The sequence below is a fragment of the Malaclemys terrapin genome, chromosome 5 (assembly GCF_027887155.1).
Source record: "Malaclemys terrapin pileata isolate rMalTer1 chromosome 5, rMalTer1.hap1, whole genome shotgun sequence".
Classification (NCBI taxonomy): domain Eukaryota; kingdom Metazoa; phylum Chordata; order Testudines; family Emydidae; genus Malaclemys; species Malaclemys terrapin.
This window is the reverse complement of record NC_071509.1, coordinates 120,567,578-120,593,459: the sequence shown is the minus strand read 5'-3', so window position 1 is coordinate 120,593,459 and position 25,882 is coordinate 120,567,578. Positions and strand designations below refer to the sequence as shown.

At 45.4% G+C, this 25,882-nt stretch overlaps 1 protein-coding gene across 1 annotated transcript in view; it reads right to left on the bottom strand.

The window, feature by feature from the left end:
- The window catches only part of LOC128837725 (probable E3 ubiquitin-protein ligase HERC6), a 42,566-nt gene extending 23,896 nt beyond the window's left edge, over positions 1 to 18,670 (bottom strand). The window contains exons 1-5 of the mRNA XM_054029126.1: positions 18,404 to 18,670; positions 7,612 to 7,771; positions 4,475 to 4,551; positions 2,893 to 3,120; positions 71 to 165 (exon numbers count right to left, since the gene is read on the bottom strand). Of these exons, the coding sequence (XP_053885101.1) occupies positions 71 to 165; positions 2,893 to 3,120; positions 4,475 to 4,551; positions 7,612 to 7,771; positions 18,404 to 18,650 (807 nt within the window). The 5' untranslated portion in view covers positions 18,651 to 18,670. The remainder of the gene's footprint in view (positions 1 to 70; positions 166 to 2,892; positions 3,121 to 4,474; positions 4,552 to 7,611; positions 7,772 to 18,403) is intronic.
- Positions 18,671 to 25,882: the final 7,212 nt, after the last annotated feature.

Here is a 25,882-nt window from a genome sequence, read left to right as displayed (position 1 = left end):
CGCACACACACACTTATTTGTAGACTGTCATGGCCTGGCTGTCCATCACACAGAAGGATTTGGAGCATACCTGGGTGAGTACTGCAGTGTGCTCATCTCCACAGCTGATATAGACCACGCCAATAGTCTTCAGAGCAGCTACTGCATACGGTTTGAAGACTTGCTCTGTTGGAGAAGCACAGGTTCCTATAGCATGTGAAATGGCTTCTTTCCTTTCAGAGCACCATCCGCCAGATGTTGGGTTACCCTAACCCTGCTTTTTAGCATCCTGCCTGCTGAGATTTCATATCATCTGACCATGATTATTTAAAAATATTTAAAAGGGAAGGGGAGTTTAAGGGCAAAATGAGATCATCTGTGCTTTAGACTCCTCATATTTACATACACACCTACTATAGCATCAACTAGTGCAAGGAATGTAAGTGCTTAGTCTGGTGAGCAGAAATAGAAACAGAAGAGTTTTTGCTCTAGGCCATGCTGAAGTTGCATTTGAAAGCCATCAGCCTGGCTGTAGTTTTTGTCTTTGTTTTGGATTTGTAATCTGCAAACAGATCATAGATTTGGTTCCTGGTGGGAAATCTTACAGGCTGAGCAAGAAACCCAAAGGGTGCTTGAAGATGCTGGCTTAAACATCCAGACTGCCAAACAAAACAACCTACCACCCCCGAACCTCACATTCCATACAGGTTAAATCTGGCCTAACAGATTCTCTGAAAATAGCGAACCATCAAACTTTCTATCCAGACAGAAATTGCATATTGTTAGCTTGGCCAGAATTTTATGAGTATAATACTATCACATTACTCTGCTGGTTTTTATACCATCAGCTTTCAAATTAATTGGTCATTCTTTCTGGTTTCTAAAGATGCTACTGTCTCCACAGCTGCCTGAACTGTGGGCCCATTATATAAGCTGTGGAAATGTTATGGTTAGAGCTGGCTGAATAGAGTCAATCATCTCATCTTTTCCTGTCCAAACACATCATTTTCTCCAATTTAAATGCTGTTCACATGATTCACTGAATTTCTGTAAATAGTTCTTACATGGTATCTTGTTTGTAAGGAGACATTGAAAGAGTTCAATGTCAGAAATTCAAGCTGTTTTGATGGGCTAGGTGGTATGTGTGACAGTCTGTCCCCCTAGGTTCACCCCTTTTAGAGGATTATGGTAAAACTTGTACTAAGTATGCATTGGGAGCTGTCATTTGAAAACACAGGATTTGCTGATCATTATTGTCTTGGTAAAATGCGTATGGCAACCCTGTATGTAAAGATTCCACTGTGTGGTATTACTGAGTCATGCTGCAACCTGTTCTGGAGGGCAGTCACAAACCAGTTCCCCAGAGACAAAAGGCTAGCCAAGGGCTCAGCCAGGTGTCAACAAGATCAAATGGACCCTCAGCTGATTAAGTGGCCACTCTTCTGCAGGAGAGAGGGTGTGGGCAAAGAATTTGACAAAGCAGCAGCTTGAGGTTCCTGACACAGACTTTCTGTCTCTTGAACATCAGCTGGAGGTGATTCTTGTGCAAGAGAAATGGCTGGAAGGGAGAGAGCAGACACCCCAAACCACCTCTCCCTTTCTCTCTACCCTCAGCATCAACAACGCTTGAAAAACAAAGGAAACAGCATTGGAGAGGGATCCTGACTAAAGGATTCAGCCAGTAAGATGGTTGGAACTTCCAGTGAGAGAGACCTTTGCTTTGAATTCACTTAGCTTGTTAAGTATTAGTTACATTTTACCTTTTATTTCTTTGTAACCAATTCTGATTTTTATGCCTTATTACTTAAAATCACTTAAAGTCTTTCTGTAGTTAATAAAGTTATTTTATCTAAACCGGTGTGTTTGGGAAACTTCATTTGGGAGAACAGGATTTGTGCATATCATATTCCAGGGGTGGCCAAACTTACTGGCCCTCCGAGCCACGTACAACAATCTTTAGAAGTTCAAGAGCCAGGACACACCTGCCGGGAGCTGAGGGTTCAGCCCCACTCCTGCTGAAGCCCCAAGCCCCGCAGGGCTAAAGCCCCGAGACCCCCCTCCCCGCTGGACAGAAGCCCCTACCCCACCACCCTACTGCAAGGCGAGGTCCTGAGCTTCTCCCCCTCGCCTCAGGTCTGGTAGGTGGAGAACGGGAGGGAGTCTGGGGGGCTTGCGAGCCGCACTTCAATGGTAAAAGAGTCGCATGTGGCTCACGAGCCACAGTTTGGCCACCCCTGTTATTCTATTAAATAACGGACTTTATATGAACTTGTATTGTCCAGGAGGGTGCTGGGCAGTACAAAACGCACATTTCGGGGAGGGAAGTCCAGGACTGGGAATTTGCTGGTGTTGCCCTGCAGAGTAGTTCATGAGTGGCTGGCTATCGCACTGATATGGTATAACTGGGAGTAACCTACATGCTGGAGGCTGTGTGTGAGCAAACCAGGAGTGGATGCTCTCATGGTGAAGCAGTGTAAAAGGCACCCCAGGTTGGAGAATTGCGAGGACACAGCTGTCCATCAGTCCAGATTGTACCCTGGGTAATGTCACAGTATGTTTCTGCTCCCTCTTTGGGTAGGTACAACTCTTACAATCAGGTTTCCAGTGTGGATATGAATTCGAAATGTGTTTCCTGCAAACATTCTGCAATTTATTGCTTAAAGTTTGCTGTTTTAGTGATTTCTCCCACCAATAAACTCATTTGATACAATATGCACAGAAGGCAAACACAGTTGGTGCAAATTCATTCAAACATTTACATATCCTTTTCCCCCTCATATTCATCTAGTTCTAGTCATGGTTCATTCTAGCGAACAGTCTAAGTCCATCCCATTATCTCAGGAGAGTCTATATAACGAGAGGAAGTCTGGAATTAAGATGGAGTTTCCTTGAGAAATGAAAGGATCGAGTTACCTCTTGTGTTAGTGAGGTTTAATCCCAGCTGCCTTGCGTTGTTCCTTCCCCACCCATACACAACTCCCGAGAGAGACAGGGCAAAGGTGTGTCCCCCGCCGGCAGCAACCTGAGCCACGGGGATCCCGCTGAGAGATGTGACATGCTGTGGGCTAGGCTGGGAGGGGATTTCTTGTCCCAGGCCCAGCTGGCCATGGGTGTTCTGTCCCCATGAGAAGACTCTGCCATCTTTATTTTTTTTAAAAGAAAAAGAGAAACAAAGTAAAAGAAGACACACCTTCAAGCGACATGTTAACTAACTAGCTGACTGACAGCTGTGAAAAATTATGCCCTTGATGTGAACTTGATGCCACAGAGGAGGGCAGATTTAGCACTCAGTCAAGCCACGTAAGGGTGAATTCTATGCTCACTAACCCACACACTACTCCAATGACTGCGGGGCGTCAAGACAACTAAATTTGGCACATACCCATTATTCCTCATGCTTGTGATTTGGCAAATACCTGGAGCTGTGTGACACTGTGCTGACAGAATAATTTTACACAGCTTGTGTTTGTAACAAACTGAAATTAGAATCTGTAGTTTCCTAATCCATCCAAAGCTGAGGAGTCAGGTAGTCCTGTATGCTCACAGAAACTGTGTTACGTTTTTCATTTAATAATAAAAAATAATGAATGGAGAATACTTTTCTCAGTGTCCCCTTCTACTAGTAAAATGCCAGTGAACCTGTATGACAAAATAAAATACCACCCTCTTAACATGACATCTTATGCCAAATGCATATATTTAATGTAGTGCTCATGACAAGTGCCAGATTGACAGCCCTGGAACCGAGTGCCTTCTGGTTAGCCACAGAACAGGCAACAGCAGAGGAAGCTTCTTCTCCACCCATCCAACCATCATGTAAGATGTAAGAATTCATATAGCAGGAATTGTGGTTCCTCACTAGGAGAAGGAAGAAGGGACACGTTCATCTCTATTATTGAAGATGGATCTTGCCTATCAAATGAACAATTCCCAAAAAGAATGTGGGGAAGATTTTTGACATTTTCCTATCTAAATAGCAGTTTTGAGAAGGGTTGCCTTCCCATCACAGACAACACCTGACACAATAGCTAACGCTTTGACAAAAAAACGTTATTAGCAGCCCCTCTGTGAGCATAACTAACCAATGGGTAACTTGGCCCCACCTGGCTTTTTCAGAAATGAGGTACTGGACACTATTTGGGCTGTAGGAAAAACAGAAAAAGATAAATTGACATTTCCCACATCACACTGATTGCTTTGTTTGCATATTGCATCTCTTTGCCCTCCCTTTTCTCTGTCTCGTCTATTAGACAGTAAATTCTTCAGGGCAAGGACTGCGTACTACTCTGTGTTTGCATCGTACCTGACACAATGGGGCTCCATTCTAGGTTGGTCCATGAGCACTACCATCAACAAGCATGATTAATAATAATAATTTCTGTTAAAGGAGTAATGGATAACTTAACATCTGACTTGCATATAAATTAACTGCACCAAAGAACAGAATTGCTTGCACTGCACTTGGGACATAATTTAAAAATGAAACGTGTATTACCTTGTGCCAGTGCAACTGAGTGAAAGTGCCCACAGGTGACTTGTATTATTCTGAGAGCAGAGAGACCATCTATTTTCCTGTAGCAGATAACAGGACAGCCAAGTTAACCTGGTTTCTAGATCATATGAAAAACTCAATTATGTTTCAGAAAACAGATGATGTAATACCTACATTATTAATATTATAAAATATTAAAATATAATATATTTTATAACACTGACTCTGCACAGTTTCGGTTTTACCTTTGCCTGGTCATTAGCCAGTCAGAGTTTTCTGCAATAGGTTGTTTCTCCACTACTTAGGATATACGCACATAAATGTGTCATTTGGACTCTGACTTAATATGTCCTGTGCTTCAGTTGTCTATTATTCACACAGAGGTGAACGTGCACTGTATTTTGACACTATTCAGAATAAATTCTTACGCATCCACTACAATGTAACTTTTTTTGACAGCAAAAATACCCATAAATAAACATTATAGCTGGAGAGCATAGCTACAGCTCAAGTTAAGGTTCCCCAAACATGTCCATGCTAAAAAGGACTTTTGCCTAGAACTTTGTCAAATTTTCACCTGGAGAGGGTGAAACTTTCTGGGTCTGGTTCCTAATGATGAACGTCTTTAGAAAGCTCAGGCAAATATTGTTCTGCTGTTTGTTCTACTACAAAGGCAGGGTGGGAAACAGAAAGCAAACATAAATTTTAATAATGGAGAAAATGTTGTAATGTGGTTTTTTTTTTTTTTTTTTTTTTTTAAAGAACTTTGGTGTCTTAGCAGTTGGAACAAAAACTAGAAATCTAGCATGAAGATTGTTTATAGGTCAGATTTTTTGGTAATGAAAATCCATTATGGATTGGATTATGGACCACTTGATGATTATCTGTTCTGTTCATTCCCTCAGTGGCATTGGCCACTGTTGGAAGATAGGATACTGGGCTAGATGGACCTTTGATCTGACCCAGTATGGCCATTCTTATGTCTGAATTTTAAGGGTCTAAAAAGCATGCTATATTTCTTAATTATAAAAGCTTCTTTTCTAAATAGTGCTCTCTGAATAAACTCTGTTGGTATTGCCTATGCATGTAAAACAAAGTTCACTGGAGTTTTAGATTGTTCCAAACGTTTTGGAAAACCCTATCTCTTCTACAGACTTCCTTGAGAAGCCATGTTTGATATGCCATAAAGTCATCCAGCCTGGGTCTAGTCCATGTGCTAAATTCCCATTTAAGTCTGTGTGTAGAGTGCTGTTAAGAATGGGCCCAATATTTTTCATTCAATCATTTTCAAATGTGAGTTTTAATAAAAACTGCTTACAATTTTCCCACCCCCATGCACAACAAGCAGATAGAAAGGGCATGCATGGGAGGGTGGGGTGGGGAATAACTAACTAACTAAAAATATTGTCTTACAAGACTGAGAAACAACATTACGAATGGGCAAAGACGTGCTAGAGTTTCATCTGATACAGGATGGGAGCATTTTGTTCCTGAGTTCAGCAAGGCCTTGGAATTTCATATGCCAGCTAAACCATTCCTCACATGACCAAAGAGTCATGGTCTGGTCAAGATGATTCTTTTACAGTGGTGTACAGATGTTAGCAACTATTTTACAACATTCACTGGCTTTTTAGAACTTGATGTGCTGAGGAGTTGTTTGCATCCCTGCTGGTGAGGAGAGGTCTAGTGATCTCCTGCTGGGAAGCAAAGTAGGGGAAGGAAAGAATTAACGTAGGGGAAAGGGCAGGCACCATCCCCCCACAAGGATTCTCCTAGGGAAGTGCAGCTTTAAATTGGTCATGCCCCCATAGGATCATCCCTGAGCCATCATTGCCACATCCCCTTCCTGGTCAGCACCACCCACTTTTCGAGCTTCTCTGTTTGGCTGCTACCCCCTCCCCCCACCCACCTATGCTGGTGAAGGGGAGGTTCTGGCGGGCTGACTTCTCTGCCACCTGAGGCAAAAGGGGGCATAATCCAAGCCTAAATCTAACTCTGAACATTACAGCAGCTCAGTGAAGGTCCAAGAATAGCTTTGTGTTACATGACGTGCACTGGCTTCTAAATAACAACAAACTGTAAGCTCTAGACTCTAGAGCTTGAGCCTGAATTTTCGGTGCACCCTGCAAGAGAGTTGAGACCTGTTCCCATGCTTCTTGTACAGCCTAAACTTTACTCAGGGTTAAAGGGAGCTGAAGTAGCTGACCTGGTCTTAGATGCATCTAACTTTGAGGGAGGAGGAGGAGGGATAAGGGAAGGAGAGGTAAACGACAATTCTCCTTATACAGGAAAGAGAGACAGAAATATACTTGCTATAAAAATAATGAAGGGTTTGTGTTTGTACTGTTTGTGGTTTACATTTCTGTATACCATTCAGTAGTCATGTCACAAATATGTCAGGTGCAAAATGGTTAGAAAAAGGCATATTTGGCAAAGCAACGTAACTTGCATTGATGGGACATTCGCGGTGGGGGATGCAAAACAAATGTCATTTACAAGAACAACTAACAGGATTATGTGAAATAAATACACTTCTGGCTGCACCACTGCCCCAAAATTGCAGGGGGCAAATCCTGCTCTGGCACGGACTTCCACTGGAACACTTATGCCAGAGCTGAATTTAGCCCCATATTCACAGATGAGTGCATGTACTGAGATTTATAAATAAGCCCTGTAAGTGCACTTGGAAAAAAAAATCTGAAATCCTCAAGCAGTTTTCTCTCCATGCATGCTGAAGCCTACATCACCCCCAATATAGTTAGCAGAAAAATCTCTTCTAAACAAGCTGCAAACAATCCAGGTGATGTTGAACCACTGTCTAATCCCTCATTTATGATAAAAGAAATCATACAAAGACAAAGTTAACTTGTGGATGAAATGCTGTGTTTGGGTAAGTAAAGAACATTGCTATGCAAGAGAAACCACGCACAGCATCTTAATACTCTTACACCTGTTTTGAGACAGCTACATGTGAGATTCAATGCCCTGCAAACTTCCCCCAAATCTCAACTTTTATCTATCAGACCTTCCAGTTCCAGTGACCCATGTCAAACTGGGCCAGATTTTGTAGTGGTTTCATGAGGTGCACAAATGGGGACCATGCTGTGAGTCTGAAACATTATGCTTAAATGGCTACTTACTTCGGGATTAAACTTTGTTCCTTAAATTCTCCAGTGCCCAGCTGGCCTTCAGACCCAGCTCCCCAGGAGAAGACCTTTCCTCTGTTGCAAACAGCCAGCGAGTGTTCTTTTCCACAGCTGACATGGACAATAATCTGTGCTTCTAAAGCTTGAATTTGTTCTTTTTGGTGGGGAAAAAATGTTATTCAGAGGTTACAGAAATAAAAGATCTACACAAACCATACCTGCCAATAGGAAAGGATTAGTCATATAGCAACACTCAGCTGCTGGGGGAAGAAATTCACATTGATGATTCCTCCCACTAATTAAGAAGTAGCATAAATAGGCTCTAAATCAGTGGTTCCCAAAGTGGGGTTTGCGAACCCCTGGGGGTTCGCAGAACGTTTCAGGGGGTTTGCAAGAAAAATTTCATTAATGGCGGCCAGAGGACTCTGCTGGGACCCAGTTGCAGGGCAGACAGCCCGAGCCCCAGGGAGAGCAGGGCCGGGCAGTTTGAGCTGGCAGCCCGAGCCCCTCCCCTGTCAGCCAGAGAGCCAGCAGCCCGAGCCTCGGGGAGAGCGGGCAGTTTGAGCTGGCAGCCCGAGCCCCTCCCCTGTCAGCCAGAGAGCCAGCAGCCCGAGCCTCGGGGAGAGCGGGCAGTTTGAGCCGGCAGCCCGAGCCCCTCCCCTGTCAGCTAGGGAGCCGGCAGCCCGAGCCTCGGGGAGAGCGGGCAGTTTGAGCCGGCAGCCCGAGCCCACCCCGTCAGCGGTGGAGCCAGCAGCCCGAGCCTTGGGGAGAGCGGGCAGTTTGAGCCGGCAGCCCCAGCCCTCCCCTGTCAGCGGGGGAGCCAGCAGCCCCGAACCCCAGCACTCCATGCGGGGTGCAGGTGGCAGCTCGGATCCTTGTCCTTGTCAGGCAGGGGAAGTTTGCATCGAGGGCAGTCAGCAGGGGGCCACGCTGAACGTGGGGGGTGGTCCAAGCTAATCTGTCCTTCCCAGGGCACCTTCCTGGGCAGAAGAAAAGCTGTTTGCGAGCCAAACCAGCCAGAAGCACGTTGTAGCCAGTGTAGGAGTGTTAAGGTGTCTCAGTAATTGTCCTTCTCTCTGGAGGGCTGATTTGCTTCAGTGAGTGAATCTTCTCAGTTTCTAGTTTGTTGGTTGTTAGCAGTCTCTCGGTTATTTTTATTAGAACTTCGTACACAAGTTCAATGGATAAGTGGCTGAAAAAGGAAAGTGTAAAGACGCTGGAATCAGCTAGTGTTTCCTCAAGTCCACACTGTGGAAAATCTACGTCTAATGATCATGATGGTCCTGGAAAGTCACTTACAAAGAAAAGAAAATATGACGATGATTATATAAAATATGGCTTTACATGCATTGGTGATCAAGAATGTCCAAAACCACTGTGTGTGATTTGTGGTGATGCAAACAGCAGCCTCAAACCTTCTCTACTTTGGCGCCATTTAGAAACTAGGCATCCTGCACAACTCGACAAGCCTGTTGATTTTTTCAAGCGAAAATTAGCTGAGAAGAAAAGTGACATTACCAGTTTTATATCCAAAGCAAGTACTGATAATGAAAATGCACTTGAAGCGTCATATCGCATGAGCTACCGAATAGCAAAAGCATCAGAAGCCCATACCATAGCAGAGAGCTTGATTGGTCCATGTATAAAAGACGTAGTTCATTGCATGATCGGAGAAAAGGCTGCAAAAAGGATTGACATGGTACCTTTGTCCAATAATACGTTGTCACGAAGAATTAATGACATGTCAAATAATGTAGAGACCACAATTGTACATAGAGTGAAAAATAGTCCATATTATGCTATACAGTTGGATGAATCAACTGATGTAGCTAATCTAGCTATTTTGTTACTGTTTGTACGTTATGTGAATGAAGGTATGGTTGAAGAAGACTTGTTGTTTTGCCGACCATTGGAAGAACGTACAACTGGAGAAGATATCTTCAACCTGACTAATGAATATTTTCAAGAAAAGGAAATAGATTGGTCTTGTTGCCTAGGCATTTGCACTGATGGGGCCACATCAATGACGGGGAAGTATACTGGATTTGTAGCTCGAACAAAAAAGGTTGCATCAAAAGTCTCTTGGACTCATTGCAGCATCCATAGACAAGCCCTTGCAACAAAACGCATGCCACAGGGACTGAAGGAAGTGCTGGACAATGCAGTGAAAATGGTGAATTTCATAAAATCATGGCCAACAAATTCCAGAATATTTCACGTACTTTGTGAAGAAATGGGTAGTATACACGACTGTGTGTTGACCCATACTGAAGTTAGATGGCTCTCAAGGGGTAAAATCCTTGTGCGCTTGTTTGAGGTTAGAACGGAAATCCTAGTTTTTTTTCAACAGCCACCCTTTCCACCTTGCCAGCTGTATGGAAAATAATGTCTGGCTCCAGAGCCTAGCTTATTTAGCAGATATTTTCCTCAAGAATTAATGACCTAAATTTATCTCTTCAAGGGCTCAATATAACAGTTTTCAATGTGCAAGAGCGAGTTGAATCCCTGATAAAGAAGTTGCAGTTCTGGGAAAGTTGTTTGGAAAACAATCAAACTGAGTGTTTCAGTAATTTTCATGACTTCCTCGCAGAACATAAACTTCAGTTGGATCAATGCACTAAAACCTATATAATTGCACACCTAAAAGGACTTTGCACAACTTTCAGGGAATACTTTCCAGCTATGTCAGGTGGTAATGACTGAATTCGCAACCCTTTTGATGATACCACTTTCTCAACACAGATATTAAACACCAAGGAAAAAGAGAAATTGATTGAGATCTCCTGTGATTACGAACTGAAAAGGAGTTTCAGAAATCTGTCATTGATCAACTTTTGGCTGAGTTTAAGAAACAAGTACCCCTTTCTGGCAGAAAAAGCTGCTGCAGTTTTGTTACCGTTTTCAACAACATACTTATGCAAGAAAGCATTTTCCTCGTATGCACATCTGAAAACCAAATACAGAAACAGACTTGATGCCGACCCAGACCTGAGACTTTATCTTTCTCCAGTGGTTCCAGACTTCCAAGAGCTATGCAGAGCAAAGCAAGTGAATCCATCACACTGAGGAAATTTAAACTTAAACCCCTGGAAATATTCATTTTTAGGAGGGGGTTCACGAGATGTCACAATTTAGTGAAAGGGGTTCGCGGGCTGTTGAAGTTTGGGAACCACTGCTCTAAATGGAGTTTCCTTCCTCTACTGGAAAGATCAGAGCTGACACAAGACCATGAGTGTGTTGGTTAATACAGAGGAAAAACAAGGGCGTTCTCAGTTTTCTAACACTTAACACTAATGTGCCTCAGGGGAAAAAATTATGGCAGTACCACAAGAATATAAGAGAACTTTTATACTAAAGCAGGGGTGGCCAACCTGAGCCTGAGAAGGAGCCAGAACTTACCGATGTACATTGCCAAAGAGCCACAGCAATACGTCAGCAGCCCCTGTAGTAAGAGGAGGCCCTGAGATATAAACCTTGGTATCAGGGGCCCGGTATGAGGCCTAAGGCCTGAACTAAAGTAATGGTCAAGACTTTGCTAACATAAAGCAAAGTTAAGCTGTGAGCCAGAGGCCGGCTCGGTTCACAGAAGCTGGCAAGAAAAGGGCTGATGTTGCATAAATATATATTCACCTAGCAAAGTTAAAGTATAAACATGGTACCAAAACACACTATACTGGAACATTCCACAGATAACATGGAACAAGCTGACCCATCCCAATGACAAGGGCAAAAGGGTAAAATGATGGATAGAGTTGTTTTGATCGAACCAATCTGTACAAGGTGAGAGGCGGCACCTTGCTACGTAGAGGAGTTGCACCTCAATACGTCAGGAGTGATGTGTAACTTGTTTGTTTGTACCTGTGTATAAGAATGTATCCCGGTGGTCCCGGCTGAGGGGTCAGTGGAAAGTCCCGCCACTGACTGAGCCGGGTCCATTGCCAAGAGGCACTTTCTCGTAGTATGCCCTGAATTAGGCTAAGAAACCTACAGGGAACTGCAATTGTATCCAAGGTCGCAATAAACCTAGTCGACGTGACTTTGCATCTTACTAGACTGTGGTTATTGGGGGTTCTCTTCGGGTCTGCTGTGTCAGCTATCTGCACAGAGCTGGGGCAGCACACAGCGGGAACACATGCACGCAGCCGAGTGATATCAACATAGGAGAAAGCAGAGCATCACACCGGTAGCATCTGACAACAGATAATCCTAACAGATGGAAGACAACTAGCCAGCAGCATCCTACCGGGATGGTGTTGAAGTTGGTGTGTGAAACTGAAGGACAGCAACAAAGGGAAAGCAAAGTCTTGACCATTACTTTAGTTCAGGCCTTAGGCCTCATACCGGGCCTCTGATACCAAGGTTTATATTTCAGGGCCTCCCCTTACTACATTCCCCTACATTTTGTCTTTTTATGGGGAGGATTTTACCCATCGTCCCGGAAATCATACAGTGTCGTGCTCTCTTATTTGTCAGTGTTTGATTTTGCAAAGGGACACATTTCTGTTTAGCCAAAGTGAGCAGAGATGCCTCGTACTTGTGTGAACAGTGCAGATAACTTCTGCTATGTTTGTGGCGAAGTGACTTTTGCATCACAAAAGCGCAGTATAACCACTATGGTTAAGAAAGCCTATCACTTTTATTTTGGCTGCAAAATTGGAGATCAGGACAAGAGGTGGGCCCCACACATATGCTGCAACACTTGTGCAACAAATCTTCACCAGTGGTTGAACAGGAAAAGGAAATCTATGCCTTTTGTAGTGCCAATGATTTGGAGAGAGCCAACAGATCATACCAGCAATTGTTACTTCTGCATGGTGCCTCCAGTTGGGAAAGGTGTGTCAAAGAAGAAAAAGTGGACTGTGCATTATCCAAACATTCCATCAGCTATACGCCAAGTACCCCACGGAGAAGGACTGCCGGTTCCTGATGCACCAGAATCATTCTCACTTGAGTCAGACGAGGAAGAGGAAGAGGATGAAACTTCTGGTCCTGAACCATCAATGTTACAGGACCCACATTTTCTCCCATCCTCCTCCTCTGAACCACACCTCATAACACAAGGTGAACTGAATGACCTTGTCAGGGATTTGGAACTACCCAAGAGTAAGGCAGAGCTGTTGAGCTCCAGACTACAGCAGTGGAATCTCCTGGCAGGTGATGTTAGGGTTTCCATGTTCCGTGACCGTCAAAAGGATCTTGTCCCATTCTTCTTCATGGAAGGTGATCTTGTAGCCTGCAACAACATCCATGGTGTGATGGCAGCCCTCAACATCCTTCACGATCCAGATGAGTGGAGACTGCTCATTGATTCATCGAAGACAAGTCTTAAAGCTGTTTTACTGCATAATGGCAATGTTTTGCCATCAATTCCAGTTGGTCATGCAGTCCATATAAAGGAAACCGATGACAACATGAAACAACTTTTGAGGTGCATAAACTATGACCAACATCAGTGGCAGCTTTGTGATGATTTGAAGGTTGTTGTTCTCTTGCTTGGTCTGCAGACTGGATACACAAAGTACTGCTGTTTTCTCTGCGAATGGGATAGTCATGCAAGAGATTCCCACTACATCAAGAAAGATTGGCCACTCCGACAGTCATTGGAGCCTGGAATGAAAAGTGTTCAGCATCCACCACTTGTTGAATCAAGGAAGATTTTGTTACCACCCTTACACATCAAGCTGGGTCTGATGAAGAACTTTGTCAAGGCCATTGACAAAACACAAGCAGCTTTCAAGTACCTCCATGGAAAATTTCCAAGGTTAAGTGAAGCTAAGCTAAAGGAAGGTGTCTTTGTTGGTCCTCAGATTCGTGAACTTCTTCGAGATGATGCATTTGACCATGCACTGCGTGGCAAGGAAAAGACGGCACGGAAAGCCTTCCAGTTAGTGGCAATAAATTTTCTCGGAAACAACAAGGCAGACAACTACCGGTTGTTGGTGGAAAACCTCCTCAAGGCATACAAAAGCCTTGGTTGCAACATGTCACTAAAGATACATTTTTTGCACCCTCATCTAGATTTTTTTGCACCGAATTGCGGAGCAGTGAGCGACAAGCACGGCGAGCGATTTCACCAGGACATTGCCACAATGGAGAAATGCTATCAGGGCAAATGGAGCCCATCAATGCTTGCAGACTATTGCTGGACAGTGACAAGAGATGCTCCATTTAATGAATACAAGAGAATAAAGAATACAAGCCAAGAAGCGCCGAGTAGACACTGAATAGGACTAAACTATGTACATAATAGTTTGTTGCCTTTTGTTTCATAATAAATTTTATTTATATAACCCTTTTGCTGATTTTTAAAGTGTTACATAAACAGGACAGGTGAAATATTATCATGTAAAGCAACCATAAACACATGAAAAGACCTAGGTTTACAATTTATGATTAAAACTCTACTATCTACACAATATACATAGACATAAAATGTAAAAACTTAAATACCTTAGAAACAGTAGCCAATCAGTTGTTTTAATTGTCATATTTGAATTCAGCACATCAAAATACATAATAAATAGCACATTTTATCTCTGAAGCAGACGACTTCTCAAAAATTGTAGACCAGTGTAATAAACCCTTCTGTTTTACAAGGCTGGCTGACAGTCACTGCTGACTGCGAAGTTGAGGGTTTATAGCCCTTGTTGGGGGGCATGTAAGGCTTCCCCAGGTGTCCTGTTCAGGTGGACTCATTGCGGGGAGCTCAGGGAAACAGCCAAGGAGGCTTGCCGTAAAGAGAGAGTATGCCCTCGGGGGTAGTCACACTACAAGAGGGTCGGTCCTGTCTGAATTTCATTCAGAGTAGTTCCAGAGTACTGTACCAGTGGACTGTGACAAGCACATTTCCTTATCTTGCTGGAAGCAAAAATGAAGTTCCTTGGAAGGATGCTGAGTCTGTCAGTCAGGGAAAATGCACTGCATAGTCACTGGGGTACAGTTAAAAGGTGTTCCATAAATTGGTATTTTCTTGCTTTTCAGGAGTTGTATTGGTGTGGGGGGGGGGGAGGTTGGGTGGAGGGGAATGCCAACACAACCATCCTTAATTCTTTTCAACAAAAGTTTTTGCTTCTGGAATATTATTAATAACCTACTTCTCGTGGCATAATGGAAACAGTGAATATACAGGAAGATCTGGACAAAGAAAGTGGTAACTCACTGTATTTACAAGATACAGTAGTCCACGAAACTGAGTTTAGGGATTTGGACACCACATCTGAACCGATTTTTTCCACAAATTGAAGTTTGGTAATAAATATTTTAAACATTTCAAAAGCTTATAAACAGCTCATTAGGTCTCAGTGTGGAATGTTCCACACCCTCCTTTAAGTTAAAATGAAGTAGATAACCTGCGAATAAAACAAATTGGAAACCACACCAAAGCAACAGCACTCAAAAGGGAGGATTCCATGTAGCAATTCATGTGTATTCAACATAACATTCAACCAATTTTTAAAAATCTAATTATACAAAAAGCTAGCCAACGGTTTAAATACATAACCCCTGCTATGCAGAGCAGCAGACAAGCCATGCAAAACAGACCGCCTGCAGTCTTTTTTGATTATGATGCCAAAATGTTAGCTACATCAGCCACGTAAGAATTTTCTCAGGGGATGGCTTAAGATTCAGATATTGATAACTCTTGACATTTTTGCTTCCTTAACATCAATAATGTTTTTAGAGAGAAGCATCTTCTATTTTTTTTATGCTTTATACCCAAAATTTCACTGCTTGTGTTGTATTTTACTAAACGCTTTCCCTCTTAATTTTTTTTACCTTATTGTGGGGGTGGGGGGACACTTCTCTGAGCAAGGTTTATCTTTTTAAACTTCATGTTCTTCCATATGGGATGATTTTGAAATCCTGCCATTTTAATTATTTTTCTAGTCACAGAGTTTAAAGACAGAAGGGTCTACTAAATCATCTAGCCTGACCATCTGTAGATACCAGGCCACCCCCACCACCTGCACACTAAACCCAAAAACCAAAATCAGACCAAAGTATGACAGCCCACAGCAGACGAGGCTATTCTATGCCACATAGAGAAAACAGAAGGGACTGAGCCACACCAATGCCCGAGGCTCCTGTAATGGCAGGAAAATGATTAAGTGAGATATACCCAGATAATCCTGGCAAGTGACACAGAGATTATCCATGCAGCAGAAAAAAGCAAGCGTCCCCCACGCAAATGCCAATCTGATCTGGGGGGAAATTCCTTCCCAACCCCACATACAGTGATCAGTTAGAATCACCGAGCACCTGAGCAAGAACCAGCCAGGCAAGCACCCAAGAGAGAGAACGTTCAGTGCCCCGGCCCACCCAGCATCATATCTCCAACCACGGCCATCTCTGATGCTTCACAGGAAGGTGACAAATAAACCACCAGCCACATAACCTTTGCGTAGTGACAGCACTCTCTTTGCAGAAAGTGCGACTCGTCTTGTCTGCATGATATGCAACCTGACAACACCAGGACACCAAATTAGGCATTGCTTTATTTAAAATAAAAAAATGCTTGTAGCCAGAATACCATGAAGAAAACAAAAAATATTCTGTGCCAAGACTCGTGTAGGCACTGTAATTTTAACGGGATCACTCGCAGGCTACAAGTTACACAAACACATAAGTCTCTCTGCTTGTTTGTACCGATATTGATTTGCACCAATCAAGGTGGATAAAAATCAATGATTTAAAAAAATAAAAATAAAAAATATCAGATTTTTTAAATTTAAATTGGATTTTTTTGATAAAATGCTTTTTGGTGAAAAACCTATCTAAACATGGGTTTAATTAAGATACATAATAGCTCAAAGATATCTCATCATGGAATAGGGATTATAAATTCTAATTCTACAGCATGAGACAATATATTCATGTAATGTTTAAGAAAAGATTGTAAATGAGTTCCCATAGTTCATGGATTAGGGACCCAATTTTATGGGGTTCCAGGAGCTTCTGTATAGATTATTTAGGTTAATCTTGCTATCTACCCAATGGGACTCGGTGCTCAGTCTAGAAGATACCATCCGAGAAGCTCAGTTTTGCAGTTCTCAAACTGTGGATTTGTCTCTCCAGAGGTAACATGCTTGTTAACAGCAAAAATGTTTTTAAATAAATAAATAAACAAACATGTAGAGATGAGAAATAACAGACCTCAACTCTACTGTCCCTCTGCAAATGTGTGTACACAGAGTCAATCCCTTACCTCTCTCTAAATGTGCAAACTTTCAAAAAGTTCAATGAATAGAAGATCGTTGGGGGCGGAATAGAGCTGGACAAGGAGAAGAAGTCTGGAGATAAATGTGAGAAGCAAGGGACATATGCTTGTTTTGTTAAAATGTTATATTTATATTATAGTTTGTTTTTGAAGAAAAAAAATCCAGAATACTTAACCTTGTTGTTTTAGTTAAATAAAACAATTTAAATGTCTGTCTGGTGATGTTCTCCTCCTAATACAGCATGGCAAGAAAATCCTTGAAATATTAATGATTAACCTGTTGAATTGGAGATAGTTCACCTCCCAGTGACTTCATAAATATCTGCTTCAATTACCTTTGGTAAATGAAATAACCAGTCATTCATTTTCTGATATAGCTGTAAAACTCATCTGAAAAGTCTTCAAAATAAATCACTGTTTAAAAATGTATAGTATGTACCTTCTAAAAATGAAACCCACATCTATCTCTGAGTTGTGAAGAATATGTATTAAGGTTATAACCAGGGCCGGCTCCAGGGTTTTTGCTGCCCCAAGCAGAAAAAAAAAAGAAGAAGCCGCGATCGGCAGCAGCTCCATTGCGCCGCTTTCATCTTCGGCAGCAGGTCCTTCCCTCCGATAGGGACAGGGACCCTCCACCGAATTGCCGCCGAAGAGCCCAATGTGCCGCCCCTGCCCCTTGGCCGCCCCAAGCACCTGCTTGCTCAGCTGGTGCCTGGAGCCAGCCCTGGTTATAACAACCAACAAGAATGCACTTTTATGTAGAAAACCATGATTAATTTGAGTCTTCCTGACTAGTGATTTAAATCAATTTGATTTAAATCAAATTCACCCTGGCACTGATATTGATTTGCAGGTGCAGAGAGGGCTGTCACCTTCTCCACCTGCTCTCACTAATCTTTCTGAAAAACAACAAGGTGGCACCTTAAAGACTAACAGATTGATTTGGGCATAAGCTTTCGTGGTTAAAAAAAAACAACCCACTTGGTGCCTTGGTTGTTTTTGTGGATACAGACTAACAGGGCTAGCCCCTGATCCTAGCCGCTCTGACAGGTTCTAGAGTAGCAGCCGTGTTAGTCTAAGATGCTACAAGTACTCCGTGTCTCTGAGTTACTGGTGCTGAGTAGAGCCAGCCAGCCCCACGCAGGCAGAAAGGCAGCAGAGGCTGGGTTTCGCCTCTCAGCAGCTGATTGCCCCCACCAGGAAACCGAAACCGAAAGTAGCAGCGACCTGCAGGCGGAATCCAAAACCTGCAGCTGGATCGGCAGGAGGGAGAAATAGAAACTTAACGGGGCGGGCGGGCTCCCCTCCCCACCCTTCCCGGGGCGGCTTTCCCAGCCGGCTGCACACACCCAGCGGAACCCTCCTCAGCCCCCAGCCCTGCCCTAGTGCCGGGAGAGCTCCGGCCCCAGCGCCCGGGGTCAGGGCAAAGCACCGCACAGATCCCCCGCTGCACCCAGCCTGCCCCAGCCCCCGCGTCGCCCCGTGCACCTGGCCCCGTCCTCCTCGCCCCCGGTGGCGCAGGGCCCCGCAGCTCCAGCGCCAGGAGCCCGGCAGTTCCCAGCCTCTTACCCGGCGTGTAGCCGCCTCGCTGCCCCGGGCGGAGCTTCCTGCCCAGCTGCCCCCGGGCGTTGGCCCCGCAGGAGCAGACGGTGCCGTCCGGCCGCAGCAGGAGCGTGTGGCGCTCCCCGCAAGCCGCTTCCAGCAGCGTCCAACCCCCGCCGGCCTCTGGCCCCCGCCGGCACCGCACCGGCCCGCCGGCGGCCGCCTCGCCTAGCCCCAGCTGCCCGCAGGAGCCGGCTCCCCAGCAGTACGACATGCTGGGCCGGTGGCTGATGCTTCTGCTTCGCCCAGCCTCTGCACCGCTACCCCGGGGAAACCTGCCTCCGCCCTCCTGTATCACTCCAGCCCAGCCCAGCCGGTCCCTTTCCAGCCTGCCCTGCCTTGCAGCTGGCGGGGGGAGGGGGCTTTCCCTGCGGCCCTTTCCCTGGCATTACTGGGGGCGTTTGGGGAGAGAGAGAGTCACCCAGGGCAGTGAGGCACCCAACTGCTCTTTGTGCCTTTGGAAATCTCTCCCCTAAGTGCTTTTAAAGTGTGTATATAAACAAAGCCCTAGCCCCACAGCCTCCCCCAAACCAGAGAACAGCCCCTGGCCAACCAGAGATAACAATCAGACTACTTGCCCTCCTTTGTCGACTAAAACCATTCGTGCTCTGCTGCGGTCATCTGGAGTGCCACTGATTTGCAATGGGCTTTGTGTGTGTTAGGCCCAAAAACCGAAAAACATGCTTATCTCAGTTCTCACTGTTGTTTCCCATGCATGAAGCTGCACGTATACAGGATGTATAGAAGATATATGGAAAAGGGGAGGGGGTTGGACGGACCCTGGGAAAGGAATGTGAAGGATGGGAAGCTAAACAGATGTATCCTGATTACTACTAGAACTGAATTTAAACAATGCATAGGTTAGCAGAATTTAGACATGCTAAGTTGTTTGTCTCTCTGTATAAAAGAAGCCCAGTTGTGCTTGTAAGGTGTGTTCCTCCCTCTGGCATGAGTCGAGGGGGACACCCGCTCAGCTGACTGATCAATAAAGAACTTGAAGCCGTCTTCTCGACTCCCGTGCCTCCTTGGGGTAATTGGGCAGCTCCAGGGGGAAACGAGCCCATTTGGCTAACAAATGGCGACTCCGCCGGGACTTCTCTCCCTGTAGAGGGCACTGACCGACGGCCGAGGGCGATTCCGAGGAGTGGCCACCTCGAGCTGTTGCTTTGCTCAGGCCTCGGATCGTCACAATCGGCCGGGGCGGCTGCGTCCTCTCTAAAGAGAACTCTGAAGGACACGGAAGCAAGACGGCTTCAGAAGGAGGGGAAGTCTGACTGCCGGACGCGGCCACTTCGGGCGGTAAGTGCGTTTACCTCCTGGGTTTGAGGAATAACGCCCCCGAGGTGTGGGTTGGACAGTGGAAATCCCCTAGGCAGCCTGTATATGGGAAGGTATGTTAACATTATTGTAGCTTCGTAAATGTCTCGTTGTTGTGTTTTTGGTTAAAGGGTAAGCAAATAACGGCCAATGAGTAACGTAACTAACTCCACAAGTCCATGGGCCGTTTTTAACAATTATTGGGACTTGGAGCAACCTCAGGGATTACTCTTGTCTATAGGAAGGGTAATCTTGTTTCTCCTCTTAATGGTGTGTTGGAAACCGAGATTGTAACTGATTAAAGGATCTGTGTGAAAGATGAATGAGTGCTGCTGACAGGTCTGAGGCTTAAGCTGACTTCAGCCGCCCCAAGACTCCTGCAAGGGGAAACCCGATGACCAGGATATCTTGATTGCAAGGGGGGTCAGCCGAACCTCGTGACCCAGCGGATATCTGAGTTAGAACAAGATCTATACCTCTTCCCCCTCTTGATATCTCTGTCTCGGAAAACTCTGGGTAAAGCATAATGGGGTCCGGACAAAGCACCTTCTCCTGGACACCCCTGGGATGTATGCTGCATAACTGGAAGGCGTTTAGACGCCAGGCTAATTATGGAATTGTATTATGTAAAGACAAGCTTGTAAAATTCTGTACTCTTGAATGGATGACATTCGGGGTGGAATGGCCCGAGGGAGGGACGCTCAAACCAGGGGTTGTACAAGCAGTACATAGCTGTCATAACTATAAAGGGAAGGGTAATAGCTGTCCTGTGTACAGTACTATAAATCCCTCCTGGCCAGAGACTCCAAAATCCTTTTCCCTGTAAAGGGTTAAGAAGCTCAGGTAACCTGGCTGGCATCTGACCTAAAGGACCAATAAGGGGACAAGATACTTTCAAATCTTGGGGGGGGGGGAAGGCTTTTGTTTGTGTTCTTTGTTTGGGAGTGTGTTCGTTCTCCGTTCTCCGGGAATGAGAGGGACCAGACATCAATCCAGGTTCTCCACATCTTTCTAAACAAGCCTCTCCTATTTCAAACTTGTAAGTAAATAGCCAGGCAAGGCGTGTTAGTTTTCCTTTGTTTTTCTCAACTTGTAAATGTACCTTTTACTAGAGTGTTTATCTTTGTTTGCTGTACTTTGAACCTGAGACTAGAGGGGAGTCCTCTGAGCTCTTTAAGTTTGATTACCCTGTAAGGTTAATTTCCATAGTGATTTTACAGAGATGATTTTTACCTTTTTCTTTAATTAAAAACCTTCTTTTTAAGAACCTGATTGATTTTTCCTTGTTTTAGATCCAAAGGGGTTTTGGATCTTGATTCACCAGGAGTTGGTGGGAGGAAGGAGGGGGGATGGTTAATTTCTCCCTGTTGTAGATCCCAGGGGGGGGGGTTGGAACTGATTCACCAGGAGTTGGTGGGAGGAAGGAGGGGAATGGTTAATTTCTCCTTGTTTTAAGATCCAAGGGGTTTTGGATTTGTTTTCACCAGGGATTTGGTGAGGGTTTTTCAAGGCTTCCCAGGGAGGGAATCCATTGATGGTGGCAGCCGAACCAGAGCTAAGCTGGTAGTTAAGCTTAGAAGTTTTTCACGCAGGCCCCTACATTTGTACCCTAAAGTTCAAAGTGGGGATCTCAGTCCTGACATGGTGAATAGCGGTGGGATCATTTTAAACCCAAAAGCCAGTGAGATTTTTTTTTCCTTCTAGCTGCTTGGAAAGCGGAGCTGGAAGTAGATAGATGCATATCTTATCTCTCCTTGCCTGAAGGCAGAGGTGTTAAGTTTTTTTTACAGGTCCTTTGTTAAGAGAAGGGTTCAATTAGCAAATGACTGGTAAAAGGTATTTACAAGCTGAATTTTTTTTTTTTTTTCTTTTTACATCCTCGGGAGTAGCTAGTTAGAAAGTTACTGTTAACTCTGCAGCAGCCAGAGCTGAGAGCTTCCCAGTTTGTCAACTGCAAAGGGGGTGACCCAGCACAAGAAAACAGGAAAATGACTACCAAAGAAGAAAAAGCCAAAGAGGAGGCCCACAAGAGAGAGATAGAGCTGAGAGACAGAGAGGAGAAAGCCAAAGAGGGGGCCCATAAGAGAGAGATGGAGCTAAAAGAAAGAGAAGAAAAAGCCAAAAAGGAGGCCCATGAAAGAGAGATGGAGCTGGAAAAAGCCAAAGAGGAGGCTCACAAGAGAACTATGGAGCTGAAAGAGAAAGAGATGAAGATGAAAGAAAAAGAGATGGAGGAGAGAGAAAAAGAAAGGAAGCATGAACTGGAAGTAGCAAAGGCTAAGCAGGATGCACCAGCCAATGCTAACAACCCCCCTCCAGGTACCACTTCCCATCCCAGAAAATTCCCCATCTACAAGGCAGGCGATGATACTGAGGCCTTCTTAGAAAATTTTGAAAGGGCCTGCCTTGGATACAGCATCACTGCAGACCAGTACATGGTAGAGCTGAGGCCGCAGCTCAGTGGACCCTTAGCAGAGGTGGCGGCTGAAATGCCTAAGGAACACATGAACAGTTATGAACTTTTTAAAAACAAGGCCAGACTCAGAATGGGGCTAACACCCGAGCATGCCCGTCGGCGGTTCAGAGCCCTAAAGTGGAAACCCGATGTGTCATTTACCCGTCATGCCTACCACATCGACAAAAATTGTGATGCCTGGGTATCAGGAGCAAATGTTAAATCTCTGGAAGATCTGCTTTCCCTAGTAAAAATGGAGCAGTTTTTAGAGGGTGTTCCTGAGGAAATAGAAAGGTACATCCTAGATAGGAAGCCCAAAACTGTAACTGAGGCGGGGGAGATTGGAGCCCAATGGGTGGAGGTGGCAGAAAAGAAAAAAACTAGTAGCAGTTGGAGCGAATATCAGAAGGGGCAAGCCAAAACAAAACCTTACCACCGGGGACAACCCAAGGCCCCACCCACATCCCAAGGGAAACCCCAGACGCCTTCTCACCCCACCACACCGGTCTCCACCAACCAACCTCGTCCCGGTGATACCTTAGCAGGGCGATGTTTTAAATGTAATGAACTGGGACATATAAAGGCTCACTGCCCCAAGAACCCCAACCGATTACAGTTCATTACACCCCAATCACACCAAAGATCCCCAAACCCAGATGCCTCTCTCATACCCTCGGAGCGAAGGGAAACCTTGAGAGTGGGCGGAAAGAAGGTTATCGCTTGGAGGGACACTGGGGCTCAAGTGTCAACTATCCACCAATCCCTAGTGGACCCCAAACTCATCAACCCAGAGGCTACAGTGACAATTCAACCCTTCGTGTCACAATCTGTAACCTTGCCTACAGCCACGTTGCATGTCCAGTACAAGGGCTGGTCAGGAATGTGGACTTTTGCAGTCTATGACAATTATCCCATTCCCATGCTGCTGGGGGAAGACTTGGCCAACCATGTGAAGCTAGCCAAGAGGGTGGGAATAGTCACCCGCAGCCAGGCTAAGCAAGCTTTCACCCCCATCCCTGTTCCTGAGCCGTCCACCAGGGCCCCGTCTGTGTTACCGGAGACCCAGACAAAGGTGGTGGAACTGGATCCCCTGCCAACGACTGCAACAGCCGTAGTGGATCCAATCCCAGAGACCCAGCCAAAGCCAGTCCCAGAACCGAAACTGGCAACGCAACCAGCACCAGAACCATTGCCAGCCCTGAGTCCAGCGCTTGCAAACCCGTCTACAACTCCAATGCCAGAGGGCACCAGCGAGCCTGAACTGGCAGAAGCAGCAGATAACCCTACCCAAGAGGCTCAGCCAGAGCCTGAGTTACCACATAGTGCACCAGCGGACAGCGGTTCACAGTCAATGGAAACAGCCCCAGCACCTGCATCACTTCCAGAGGGACCAAGCCCCAGTCCACAGTCCAAGGAGGAACTGATGTCTCCAGCATCAAGGGAACAGTTCCAGGCCGAGCAGGAAGCAGATGACAGCCTTCAGAAAGCTTGGGCGGTGGCGCGGAGCACCCCACCGCCTCTCAGCTCTTCTAACCGATCCCGGTTTGTTGTAGAACAAGGACTTTTATACAAGGAGACTCTTTCTGGTGGGCACCAGGAAGACTGGCATCCTCAAAGGCAGTTGGTAGTTCCCACTAAGTATCGGGTAAAGCTCTTGAGCTTAGCCCATGATCATCCCAGTGGCCATTCTGGGGTGAACAGAACCAAAGACCGGTTGGGGAAGTCCTTCCACTGGGAGGGAATGGGCAAGGACGTTGCTAATTATGTCCGGTCTTGTGAGGTGTGCCAACGAGTGGGAAAACCCCAAGACCAGGTTAAAGCCCCTCTCCAGCCACTACCCATAATTGAGGTCCCATTTCAGCGCGTAGCTGTGGATATTCTGGGTCCTTTCCCAAAGAAGACACCCAGAGGAAAGCAGTACGTACTGACTTTCATGGATTTTGCTACCCGATGGCCGGAAGCAGTACCCTTAAGCAACACCAGGGCTAAAAGTGTGTGCCAGGCATTAACAGACATTTTTGCCAGGGTAGGTTGGCCCTCCGACATCCTTACAGATTCGGGAACTAACTTCCTGGCAGGAACCATGGAAAACCTGTGGGAAGCTCATGGGGTGAATCACTTGGTTGCCACCCCTTACCACCATGAAACCAATGGCCTGGTGGAGAGGTTTAATGGAACTTTGGGGGCCATGATACGTAAATTTGTAAATGAACACTCCAATGATTGGGACCTCGTGTTGCAGCAGTTGCTTTTTGCCTACAGGGCTGTACCACATCCCAGTTTAGGGTTTTCACCATTTGAACTTGTGTATGGCCGTGAGGTTAAGGGGCCATTACAGTTGGTGAAGCAGCAATGGGAGGGGTTTACGCCTTCTCCAGGAACAAACATTCTAGACTTTGTAAGCAACCTACAAAACACCCTCCGACATTCTTTGGCCCTTGCTAAAGAAAACCTAAAGGATGCTCAGGAAGAGCAAAAGGCCTGGTATGATAAACATTCCAGAGAACGGTCCTTCAAAGTAGGAGACCAAGTCATGGTCTTAAAGGCAATCCAGGCCCATAAAATGGAAGCATCGTGGGAAGGACCATTCACGGTCCAGGAGCGCCTAGGAGCTGTTAACTATCTCATAGCCTCCCCCACCTCCAACATAAAGCCTAAGGTATACCATGTTAATTCTCTTAAGCCCTTTTATTCCAGAGAATTAAACGTTTGCCAGTTTACCGCCCAGGAAACAGATGACGCGGAGTGGCCTGAAGGTGTCTACTACGAAGGAAAAAAGGATGGTGGCGTGGAAGAGGTGAACCTCTCCATGACCCTTGGACGTCTGCAGCGACAGCAGATCAAGGAGCTGTGCACAAGCTTTGCACCAATTTTCTCAGCCACTCCAGGATGGACCGAACGGGCATACCACTCCATTGACACAGGTAATGCTCACCCTATATTAGAACCCCACCCTACCGGGAGTCACCTCATGCCCAAACTGCTATACAAAGGGAGATCCAGGACATGCTACAGATGGGTATAATCCGCCCCTCTAAGAGTGCATGGGCATCTCCAGTGGTTCTAGTTCCCAAACCAGATGGGGAAATACGCTTTTGCGTGGACTACCGTAAGCTAAATGCTGTAACTCGTCCTGACAACTATCCAATGCCACGCACAGATGAGCTATTGGAGAAATTGGGACATGCCCAATTCATCTCTACTTTAGACTTAACCAAGGGGTACTGGCAAGTACCACTAGATGAACCCGCTAAGGAAAGGTCAGCCTTTGTCACCCAGGCAGGGGTGTATAAATTCAATGTACTCCCTTTCGGGTTGCGAAATGCACCCGCTACCTTCCAAAGACTTGTAGATGGTCTCCTAGCGGGATTGGGAGAATCTGCAGTTGCCTACCTCGATGATGTGGCCATTTTTTCTGATTCATGGGCAGAGCACATGGAGCACCTGGAAAAAGTTTTCGAGCGCATCCAGCAGGCAGGACTAACTGTTAAGGCTAAAAAGTGTCAAATAGGCCAAAACAGAGTGACTTACCTGGGGCACCAGGTGGGTCAAGGAACTATAAATCCCATACAGGCCAAAGTGGATGCTATCCAAAAGTGGCTGGTTCCAAAGTCTAAGAAACAGGTCCAATCCTTCTTAGGCTTGGCTGGATATTATAGGCGATTTGTACCCCA